Source organism: Paroedura picta, chromosome 4 (genome assembly GCF_049243985.1).
Source record: "Paroedura picta isolate Pp20150507F chromosome 4, Ppicta_v3.0, whole genome shotgun sequence".
NCBI classification, from domain to species: Eukaryota; Metazoa; Chordata; class Lepidosauria; order Squamata; family Gekkonidae; genus Paroedura; species Paroedura picta.
In genome coordinates, this window is record NC_135372.1 from 2,844,247 (window position 1) to 2,856,398 (window position 12,152).

At 49.4% G+C, this 12,152-nt stretch overlaps 1 protein-coding gene across 5 annotated transcripts in view; it reads left to right on the top strand.

The window, feature by feature from the left end:
• MYO1F (myosin IF) overlaps positions 1–12,152 on the top strand; it is a 98,071-nt gene that overhangs the window by 44,935 nt on the left and 40,984 nt on the right. For all 5 annotated transcript variants that reach the window (XM_077331534.1, XM_077331533.1, XM_077331536.1 and 2 more), the window contains 5 exons: positions 3,454–3,541; positions 4,960–5,049; positions 8,575–8,706; positions 11,259–11,393; positions 11,783–11,915. In XM_077331534.1, coding sequence (XP_077187649.1) covers positions 3,454–3,541; positions 4,960–5,049; positions 8,575–8,706; positions 11,259–11,393; positions 11,783–11,915 — 578 coding nt within the window. The remainder of the gene's footprint in view (positions 1–3,453; positions 3,542–4,959; positions 5,050–8,574; positions 8,707–11,258; positions 11,394–11,782; positions 11,916–12,152) is intronic.

The following is a 12,152-nucleotide window of genomic DNA, read 5'->3' on the forward strand; positions in this document are numbered from 1 at the left end:
TCTCCCAACCACAGACACCCTGTGAGGGAGGGGAGGCTGAGAGAGCCCTGAGATTACTGAAGAAGAAGAAGAGTTGGTTCTTATGTGCCACTTTTCTCTACCCAAAGGAGTCTCAAAGTGGCTTCCAGTCGCCTTCCCTTTCTTCTCCCCTCAACAAATACCCTGTGAGGGAGGTGAGGCTGAGAGAGAAGAAGAAGAAGAGTTGGTTCTTATATGCCGCTTTTCTCTACCCGAACGAGTCTCAAAGCACCTTCCCTTCCTCTCCCCACCACAGATGCCCTGTGAGGTAGGTGAGTCTGAGGGAGCTCTGAGAGAAATGTGACTGGCCCAAAGTCACCCAGCTGGTAGCTTATGGAGGAGTGGGAAATCAGACCTGGTTCTCCAGATTACAGGTTGCCGCTCTGCTCTTAAATGCTACACCAAATTGACTTTAATTCAGAATGCCAAAACCTACAGAGAAATTCAGAAAAGAATCTGAAAGAGTCACATATATTGGTTAGGGGAATTCAACGGATGTCTGTGCTCCTGTCAGAAAAAAGAGAAATTCTACCAGGGAAAAGCATCAGCCAATACCTTGACTTTTTAAAAAGGGGAATGTGTGTGTAGCTGCCAACTCCTATGCAATGAAAATCTACTGGGGGCAGCTAAACTGGTGATAGGATGCTGGGGCTGTGATTATGTGATGCTGGCATTTACTGTAAATCTGTGTTCAAGGGGGGGGGGGGGTCAGGCCTCTCACGAGAGTGGAGAACCTCCCGGACTTTTCTCTGGGCACTTCACAGACTGGGGAGGAGGATGAGAAATGTGGGGGCATCACATCATTCCTGGCCCCAAACCAAAAGTGAGGTCATCTCCCTGGAAGCAAGACACAAAGTTTTCAGCAAACTCTTGGAGCAACCCTGAGGGCAATGGGGGGCACCCCCATTTCGCCCCCAATCCAGTTCCCCAAGGACTAGCCACCTGGGTCTGGGTAGCCAGCTTCAGAGGAGCCCAAATGTCATTTTAGATCACAACAAGTACAGAAGAGGAAATTTCTCCACATCCTGCAACCCATCTGTTGCAACCATCTCATCAGGAAAAAACAAAATGTTGCTGTGTTCGGTGAAGACGATTACAAGGGCCCTGCAGGCCAGAAGTCAGAATATTCCCTACAGCAGGGGCAGTCAACCTGTGGTCCTCCAGATGTCCATGGACTACAGTTCCCATGAGCCCCTGCCAGCGTTTGGGAATTGTAGTCCATGAACATCTGGAGGACCACAGGTTGACTGCCCCTGCCCTGGGAGGTTGGCAAGCAGGGGCACAGAACCCAACGCCCTCTCCCGCCCCCAGCAGGCTCCATTCATGTTCCATTCAGCCATCCAAGCTAGGCTGCCCGACTCCCAGGAGGGACCTGCAGTTACCCCAGAATTAGAATTGATCTCTCAGCTGGAGAGACCATTCCCCTGAAGCAAACATCCGTTTCTGAGGACAGGTTGTCTGGCGTACCACAGAGCCCTTTTTTCAACCGTTTGACCATGGAGGAGCCCCTGAAATATTTTTTCAGGCTTCAAGGAGCCTGGGAAATGATGTCATCTGGCCACGCCTTCATGCCACGCCCCCAGAAGTGCCCTGACACTGGAAGTGACATCATCACCCATGTTACAGCTCGGGGAGGACTAGGGAGGGGGAGAGAGGAGGCGGTTTAAGGTGGGAGTAAGCATGCAGGCTCCACCCCGTCTCAGGCACGGAAAGCAAGAGAGAACTCCCTCAATGGAAGGGGCCCGTTCCCTAGATTGTGGCTAAGTCCATTAAAGTAGGAGACCACTAGGAGGGGAAAGGCCGCAGACCCCTCTTGAGCTCCTGCAGACCCCTGCTTGGGGACTCAGCCATAGAGCACATGAGAAACCACAGTCCTAGAGTAAGATGTGATCCCTGCTGAAATATTTCCCCTTGCCTGACTTCACCCTATTGCCCCCTAACTGCACCCCACAATCTCCAGGAACTTTAGAAACTGAAATTAGTTATTCCTGGGTCACAGACATAAATGGACCTTTCTGTTTAATTTCTGAAATGATGTTTAAGACTGCATTGCGGTAATGGACTTGTGACCCTGGGGAACTTTACCGAGACTTCCAACTCTCAGGAAAAATATAGACATGTTTCTCCCCCCCCCCTGCCACCCTTATATTTTTGCCATGTGTTTAACTTTTTTTATCCCCGGTACCCACCTCATCCTCCTTCCACGTCCCTCCGAGGCTTGGGGGCTCGGAGGCTCCTGATGCTTGAGAGCTGCCCCTGCTGGTGAGTTCCTTTCCTGGGGGTCTCCAGCCTGCAGCCTTTCCAGGTCCTAGGGGGAGGGAGAGGCTGTCTGTGGAGTTTTTCCACCCCCCACCCCCCAATCTAGCGCCTGTTGTATTCCTGAATGCAATGGCTTGGCCCCTAGTTTCATATGATGCTCCAGGCCCATCATTGGCCATTTTAGGAGGGGGGGGGAGGTCAACATGACCAATACATATTCTACAAATGTAAAAATATATAAACATGAATCAATGCCCACCCATTCAGGAAATGCTTCCAGGGCCATCAAGAAACTCCAGGCCATCAAGAAAATGTCATGAAATGTTGGCTCTAGGGAGAAAAGTTGTTCTAGAGAGAAGCTCCTGGATCTGTGGCTGTGAGTATCCTGCAGAGTGCAGGGGGTTGGACTAGATGACCCATGAGGTCCCTTCCAACTCTAGGATTCTAGGATTCTAGGATAGAGGAGACAGCGGCTAAAGAGACGTGCAGATGTATGGGAGACAAGGGCATCCAGATGTAGGCAGCTAGAGAACAGATGTAACATTAATTGTAAACTCTTGGTGTCAGAGTTAAGAGTGGCAGGCTCTACTTTGGAGAGCCAGGTTTTATTCCCTGCTCCTCCCCGTGCAGCCAGGTGGATGATCTTGGACCAGGCTCAGTTTTCTCAAAGCTCCCTTGGCCCCACATCCCTCACAGGGTGTCTGTTGTGGGGAGATAGAATCATAGAATCGTAGAGTAGGAAGTGGCCATACAGGCCATCTAGTCCAACCCCCTGCTCTACGCAGGATGGAAAGGAAGGCCACAGTAAGCTACTTTAAGACTCCTGAGGCCTGCTGGGTGACCTTGAGCCAGTCAGTTCTCTCAGGGCTCTCTCAGACTCCCCTCCTTCACAGGGTGTCTGTTGTAGGGAGAGGAAAGGAAGGTGATGATAAGCCACTGAGACACATGAGGCCGGCTGGGAAGAGTGAAGTTTGGGGAAGGAAGGGATCTCAGCCGGATGCAATACTAGAGAGTCCACATGCCCAAGCAGCCATTTTCTCTGGGCCGGCGATCAGCTGGAGGTTGGCAGCCATAGGGTGAGGACTTGCGAAAGGACCCTCATCTTGTTCTCTTCATTGCCCTTCACCTGCTTTGTGAACTCGTCCTGTCTGACAACCTGCTTCTGTTCTTGTTTAGTGGCGAAAGCGGAGCCGGCAAGACAGTGGCAGCCAAATACATCATGGGCTACATTTCCAAAGTATCCGGGGGCGGAGAGAAAGTGCAGGTGGGTTTCCTTGGTGAGCGGATCTCTCTCAACATCTCCCCTGCCCACCTCAACTGCACGTTTCTGCTCTGAAGTCTTTACTTTCCGGCAAATATGCAGTATCATGAAGACTCAAGAGTCTTGCTAGAATAGCAAGCTGTCTATAAGGTTATCAGTCCTTTGGGTTCAACTCCAGTTTGAAAAACATAGCAGAGGGAATAAAAATGTCCACATTAGTGATTAATGGCAGATGCATTCCCACTTGTAGAACAAATTAAAAGGGACCTGTTACTAGCCCCCAAGCATGAAGACATGCCCTCTCTCAAGTGACAGGCCGTGCTGAGTTAGGTCTTCTGTTCTAAAACCAGGGAATTAGATCCTACTTCCTACTTCCATTCTAAGTTACGTTATATACTACTATTCAATACATTACAGTACAATCCACTTTCCAATTCCATTATCCCAAATGAAATAAAATGAAGGGATTGTAAGGAATGCAGGCGTAAGGGATGAATGAGGAAGACAAGAAACCAATGTCCCTGTTGAGTCCTCGGGATTCCGTTTGGCATAATCTGCAACTCAGCAATTTCTCTTTCCAGTCTTTTCTTGAAGTTCCTTTGTAAAAGTTGGCTGTAAAAAGGGCTGGCTTTACAGGCCAGAGATGAGATTCGAAACTAGAAACATGTTAAAGACTGACAAAAATTCCAGGGTATGAGCTTTCGAGAGTCAAAGTCTCCTTCATCAGATACAAGTAGGAATGAAGATCCCTGAGGGAGCATAAGGGAATGGGTTCAAAGGCATTCAAGAGGGCATCTGAGACCTCGGTTACCAACTCTGGGTTCAGAAACGCCTGTAGACTTTGGGGTGGAGCTGGGAGTGATTAAGATTTAGTGCAGAGACGGATCTCAGTGTTGTATAATGCTGTGGATTCCACCCTCCAAAGCAGCCATTTTCATCAGGAGAATTGATCTCTTTAGTCTGCAGATGACCTGTAATTCCAGGGGATCCCCACCGGGGGACTGGGATCCCTAACTTTCTGAACAGAATTTTCGCAAAAGTGTGCCAAACAGGCATGCCAGTTATTCACAACAGCACCAGATGGCGACAGCACACTTATTACAAAGCTGAGGAAGTCTGACAAAGCAACTAGAAGTATGAAGGATTCTAGTCTATTATTAAAGACGGAAGATAAGAACATCTTGTTTAATGTAGACTTCTAGTTGTCACACATGCATTCTTCTGTTACTAGCAAGATGTATTAAACCACTCAGGGTCTTTTTCCGATTTGCAAACATCCTCCTGTTTGTATTTCCACTTTTGTTACCTTGATTTTTAATTATCTCACAGCAAGCTAAGCACTGGATGTAAAATCTTGTCATTTAATACTTGCTCCTTATCCTCCCCCACCCCTGTCCTATGGTGTTTCTCGACCTCTGCAGCACGTGAAAGACATAATTCTCCAATCTAACCCATTGCTAGAAGCCTTTGGCAATGCCAAGACAGTCCGGAACAACAATTCCAGCCGATTTGTAAGTCTTTGCAGTGGTTTGGGGAAAATCTGTTTGGAGTTCACCTCCAGGGGAAGATCTGGGGGAGAGAAGATTAAGCAAAAAACACAGGTTTCTGTTGCAGCATTTTGCAATACAGTTTACATTTTCCTATTTTAATTTTAAAAACATATTGTTCTTTCCTCTCCTTTCCATTTGGCTTTTAGAGCACTATCGGGGGGAGGGGGGATCAGAGCTGAATTGTTGCTTTAAAAGAAATACTTTGGCAGCTCCCTTTAAGGGTCACAAATTCCCAGCTGAGTAGGCTAAAATCAGCATTAACCAAACATCAGGTCATCAAAATGTAAGAAAATAACTGGAAGTGGTTTGGTCGGGACGCAGTACCACGAATATACCTCTGCAGGAACAACGAAAAAGTGGAGAATGTGCCAGAACGTGCACTTTATTGAGGGACGTTTTTACGTTTTCTTTAAAATCAAGATTCTAGTCCCTAGGCTGTGACCTGGGCCCATTCTGCTCACATTGGATAATGCACTTTCAACGCAGTTTAGAAGTAGATTTTCCTGTTCCACACAGGAAAATCCGGCTGCCAAAGCACAGTGGAAGTGCATTATCCCACACAGGGGTAGTCAAACTGCGGCCCTCCAGATGTCCATGGACTACAATTCCCGCGAGCCCCTGCCAGTGAGCCTCGGAACCCCTTGTGAGCACGAAGCCTGCACAATTAGCATCACATTGGCACACGGTCAGGCATGGGTTAGAAGTTGGAGATGGGCCCACCCCGTGAACACTGGCAGGGGCTCATGGGAATTGTAGTCCATGGACATCTGGAGGGCCACAGTTTGACTACCCCTGATCCAACGTGTGCAGAATGGGCTCTGGATAGCCCAGGCTCATCACATCTCTGCTGTGTCAACCCTAGTTAGGACTTGGGTGGGAGATCACCAAGAAGTCCAGGATGGATTTACAGAGGCAGGCCTGAACATCTCTTACCTTAAGAACCCTGCAGGATTGCTTGCTACATATCAGCTGCTACTTGACAGCAAAGAAAGAGAGAGAGAGAAAAAATCCATGTGATTTCTAGTATGAGTTGTCCCTGCTGAACTCAGCCTGTCTAAACAGGATTTCCAGGAGTTATGACTGAGGCTTCAGCGCCTGTTTCCCCTACATGTAGCAGAAGAATGAATGCCAAATAAGAGTCATTGTGGAAATGTGCTCCAGTTTGCACAGTTTTCCAGGCTACGAGCAGGGATTGCCAACCAGGGTATACTAGGGTTCCACGAGAGCCCCACAAGGGTTTCGCGGCCTTTCCCAGAAGTTCAGATGGCCGCTGACATCTCTAGATGCCCCTGGAGCCACCTTCCCCGGCTGCTCCACAGGCCTAGCCTCTTTCCCCACAAGGGAACAACGGTGAATGATCGATCAGTTGATTGGCTGGCTCCTGCGTCTTCCTTCCACACCCACTTCTCCAAGCGGCATGGCACCACGGCCAGGCCTCCTCGAAGCCAGAAAAATATTTCAGGGTTCCTACACGGTCACAAGTTTGAAAAAGCCTGGGCTATGCAACGCAGTTTTTCTTTGCAGGCCATTTGGTCTTCATTTATCAAATGGGAGATGAACCCACAAGAGGTTCAGCCATACTGGACTTAATACTGACCAACAGGCAAGAGTTGGCGGATGAGGTGAAGGAGGTGGGGACCCTAGGGGGAAGTGACCATGTCCTCATAGAATTCCTTTTGAGATGGGGAGCCAAGGAAGCTTGTAGCCAGACGCGGATGTTGGATTTTCGTAGGGCAAACTTTAATAAACTCAGAGACATGATGAGTGTCATACCATGGACGAGAACGCTGGAAGGGAAGGGAGCATGTGAAGGGTGGGCACTACTCAAACAAGAGCTATTGCATGCTCAATCAATGACTATCCCAGAAAGACGAAAACACTGCTGGAGCTCTAAGAAGCCTATTTGGATGAACAGAGAACTTCAAGAGGAACTAAGAAAGAAAAGGAAAATGTTCAGGAAATGGAGGGAAGGACAGAGCTCTAAAGAAGAGTACCTACAGGTTACTAGGCACTGTAGATCAATCATTAGAAAGGCCAAAGCTGAGAGTGAGCTAAGATTGGCCAGGGAAGCCCATTGTAACAAGAAAAGATTTTTCAGTTATGTGAGGAGCAAACGTAAAGTAAAGGAGGCAATAGGCCCACTGTTGTGTGCGGATGGACAAACTCTAACAAAAGATGCAGAGAAAGCAGAAAGGCTTAGTGCCTATTTTACATCTGTTTTTTCCCGCAGATCAAAGTGTTTAGGCACATCTAGAGATGGCCGTAGCCAAAGGATAGTGTCTGGGTGGCAGGTTAACATGGATAGAGAGGTTGTCGGGAGGCATTTAGCTGCACTGGATGAGTTCAAATCCCCTGGTCCGGATGAAATGCACCCGAGAGTACTCAAAGAACTTTCCAGAGAACTTGCACAGCCCTTGTCCATCATCTTCGGAACCTCTTTAAGGACTGGAGACCTTGGGGTACTTGTGGATTGTAAACTAAACATGAGCAGGCAGTGTGATGCAGCGGTAAAAAAGGCAAATGCCATTTTGGGCTGTATCAACAGAGGCATCACATCAAAATCACAAGATGTCATAGTCCCATTGTATACGGCACTGGTCAGACCACACTTGGAGTACTGTGTGCAGTTCTGGAGGCCTCACTTCAAGAAGGACATAGATAAAATTGAAAGGGTACAGAGGAGAGCGACGAAGATGATCTGGGGCCAAGGGACCAAGCCCTATGAAGATAGGTTGAGGGACTTGGGAATGTTCAGGCTGGAGAAAAGGAGGCTGAGAGGGGACATGATATCCCTCTTTAAGTATTTGAAAGGTTGTCACTTGGAGGAGGGCAGGATGCTGTTTCTGCTGGCTGCAGAGGAGAGGACACGCAGTAATGGGTTTAAACGTCAAGTACAACGATATAGGCTAGATATCAGGAAAAAGTTTTTCACAGTCAGAGTAGTTCAGCAGTGGAATAGGCTGCCTAAGGAGGTGGTGAGCTCCCCCTCACTGGCAGTCTTCAAGCAAAGGTTGGATACACACTTTTCTTGGATGCTTTAGGATGCTGAGGGCTGATCCTGCGTTGAGCAGGGGGTTGGACTAGATGGCCTGCATGGCCCTTCCAACTCTATGATTCTATGATTCTATGATTCTATGACTGTGAATTTTCCCCCCTGATATCTATGATTCTATGATTCTACCCTATATCGTTGCACTTGAAGTTTAAACCCATTACTGCGTGTCCTCTCCTCTGCAGCCAGCAGAAACAGCATCCTGCCCTCCTCCAAGTGACAACCTTTCAAATACTTAAAAGAGGGATATCATGTCCCCTCTCAACCTCCTATCAGAACCTGTGCGGCATGCCCATTCTGTGGATTTCAACACTTGTTCAGCAAGCCTCAGTAAAGCTTCTGAGAGCCCTCTCAAGATCCAAAAGCAGGACAAAGTTTGTCAGTGACCCAAATTGCGACCCTCGGTCCAAGAGCTGCCCTTTGTCTCCCACCAGGGGAAATACTTTGAGATCCAGTTCAGTCGAGGGGGCGAGCCGGACGGAGGGAAGATCTCCAACTTCCTGCTGGAAAAATCCCGGGTGGTGAGCCAGAATGAGAGTGAGAGGAACTTTCACGTTTACTATCAGGTACGAGAGTCCATAGCTCCCAACCCCTGAGCCTCGGAACCCCTTGTGAGCACGAAGCCTGCACAATTAGCATCACATCGGCACACGGTCAGGCATGGGTTAGAAGTTGGAGATGGGCCCACCCCGAGTCACTGAGCCCCCAACCCCACAATGCACAGGGTTGCCAGTTTCTAGGTGGGGCCTGGTGGTCCTCCATAATTACGGCTGGAGATGGTTCACCAGGAGAGAATGGCTGCTCGGGAGGGGGAGGGGGGCCCTACAGGCTAAGATCCTGCTGAGGTGCGGTCACCAGCTCCGGGCTGAGATACAGGTGGAGACTTTGAGGGTTAAGCCGAGAGTGTGCAGGATTTGGGACCTGGGCCTCAGTGCTACATAATGCTATGTGTTTACCCAAGCAGCCATTCTCCCCAGCTGAACTGATCTCTGTTGCCTGGAAATGAGCAGTAAAATTGGGGGATCCCTCTGGGGATCCCCACCTGGGGACTGGCATCCCTATGCTGAGTGTCCCTCCCTTCCCAAATGCTGCCTTTCTCAGGTTCCACCCCCAAAATTTATTCATGTAAAGCATTTTATGCCACTTTTCCACCCGATCAGGGTTTACCAATATGCTGACAACACCCAGCTCTTCCTCCTGATGGACGGCCGCCCTGACTCTCCCCCAGAAACCTTAGCCAGCTGCCTGGAAGCAGTGATGAAGTGGCTCAAGCAGAGTCGCCTGAAGCTCAGCCCTTCAAAGACGGAGGTCCTGTGGCTGGGCAGGAAAGGTCCAAGCGAGGAAGCGTGCCTGCCCAACCTGGATGGAGTGCAGCCAACAGTGGCCCTCTCTGCCAGGAACCTGGGCGTGATTCTTGATGCCTCCCTCTCTATGGAGGCTCAGATCACGACAGTAGCACGGTTGGCATCTTATCACTTCCGCCAAGCCAAACTACGAGCGCCCTACTTGGCCCCCGAACACCTGGCCACAGTGATCCACATGACAGTCACCTCTAGGCTGGACTTCTGTAACTCGCTCTACGCTGACCTGCCCTTATCCTTGATCTGGAAACTGCAACTGGTCCAGAACGTGGCTGCCAGGCTCCTCACAGCAACCCCTCGGAGGTCCCACATCCAGCCCATCCTTCAGCAGCTGCGCTGGTGCCCGATTAAATTATGGATCAGGCTTAAGGTTTTGGTCATCACCTTCAAGGCCATACGCAGTCTGGGCCCAGTGTGCCTGAGGGATCGCCTCTCTGCCTACACCCCTCAGAGAGCCTTACGCTCTGCTAGTACCAACTGCCTAGTGGTCCCTGGCCCCAACGAAGCTCGCTTGACCTCAACCAGGGCCAGAGCTTTCTCCATTTTGGCCCCCACCTGGTGGAACAAGCTCCCAGAGGAGATCAGGCAGGCACACAGCAAGTGTAACTGTAGCCAACTTGTTATTTTGGTACAAGGGACCTTAGAGAAGATAGACCCGAAAATGATAGGATGAAAGCAGAGAAGCATTCTCTACAGAAGTCAGTTATTTGAAGAATTCTCAGACAGTTTGTAGATATGGGGTTGGAGAAGCTGGTGTTGTGTTTACCCAAGATTGTGGATATTTCTTGCATTCTCTAGTCCCGTCTGACCCTTAGCCAATTGCACTCATGGCCCATCAGGTGCCAGCTGAGTGGCAGGCCAAACTGAAGCCAAAGGGGCGGGCACAGTGGTCCTGGAGGGGAGAATCAAAAAAGAAAAAGAAACCCTCTTCTACTTACAGGAAGTGCTGACTACAGAGTTCCTGAGAATTCCTAGAGCTACTTGGAAATGACAGTGGCATCTCTAGCAATTGCCAGAAACTCTATGGCAGGGGTGGCCAAACTGTAGCTCTCCAGATGTCCATGGACTACAGTTACCATGAACCCCTGCCATGCTGCATGCTAGCAGGGGGTCATGGTAATTGTAGTCCACGGATAACTGGAGAGCCACAGCTTGGCCACCCCTGCTCTATGGTGGTCTTACCATGGTCTGAGCCAGCTTGGTGTCGTGGTTAGGAGTGCAGACTTCTAATCTGGTGAGCCAGGTTTGAATCTGCACTCTCCCACATGCACATGCATTTGTGCCATGCGCGGCTGCAAACGTGCATGTGAAGAACTTCTGCGCATGCACGAAATTGCCGCACGTGCGCATTTGCGGCTGCGTATGCGCATTGCACATTCGCGGGCCTGCTTCCCTCTCCCCCCCTCCCACAGAAAGAAGCTTGCCGGGCTGCAAGCTAATAGGCTTTTGCGGCCGATTTGCTTGCGGCCTTGGAAGTTTCTTATGGGGGGGGCGGGGAGGGCCCGGCCCGGTGGTTGGGGACCACCATTCTAAGTAGTGGCCTTGTTTGTCTTTTTAATTTTTCTCCCAGGACATAATCCTGCCAGGACATAGTCCTGTCAACCCTTCTGCTACTTACCACCACCTGGTAACCCTCCCAACAGCTGCTATATGAGATCTTTTTGACTGCACCTTTTGGGAATAGAACCCAGGACTTTCTGCATGCCCAGCAGAGGCTGAACCTGCTGAACCAAGGCCTTTCCCTCTTTTCTTAACAGCTCATTGAAGGTGCCTCGCAGCATCAGAAACAAAATCTGGGGCTCATGAATCCTGACTATTACTATTACCTAAACCAGTCAGAAACATATAAAGTAGACGGCACAGACGACCGGAGCGAGTTCCAAGATACTATGGTGAGCAGATGGAATTTATTATTATTATTATTATTATTATTATTATTATTATTATTATTATTATTGCCCACCACTCCCTTGTGGCTCGCGGCGGGTTACAACATTCTAAAACCCCATGAAATCCATTAAATTCCAGTTAAAACAACTACAGTCCAACAATTATTAGTTAGCAAGCTAACCCGGCAAGATTGGCTAATCCACTACCCTTTTCCCCTACTAGCAGGTGGAGAGGGGGTATTGGTGGTGCCCATCTCTAATCCCAATCCCAAGTCCCGAGCGAGTGCCTTGCACGGCGAGGGCTTGGCCCTCCTGCCTGGGATTCCTACTTCAGAACGCTCTTTCTCTCTTTCTTCTCTTCCGGGCGTCTCCTCCTTACTGCCTTCAACCAGAACGCGATGGGCGTGATTGGCATTGCGGATCAAGATCAGCAGCTTGTGCTACAGATTGTGGCTGGCATCCTTCATCTTGGCAATATTGGTTTCCATGAAGAAGGCAACTATGCCCAGGTGGAGAATCCTGACTGTGAGTAATCATATTGGGCTAACCCAGGGGTCCCCATCAGGATTGGGCACTAGAGGGCCCACCCTCCCCTTTCGTAACCATCCATCAAGTGTTTATAAAGTGGGTGGACCCAGGTGGGCTTCCTACCCTGCAAGGCTTCTGGTTGGTTGTGCAGTTTAAAGTGATGTTGTTAGCTTTGGCTTCTTTTACTCTCTCTCTCTCTCTCCTCTTTCCCAATGTTTTAAAATTATGCTCTTC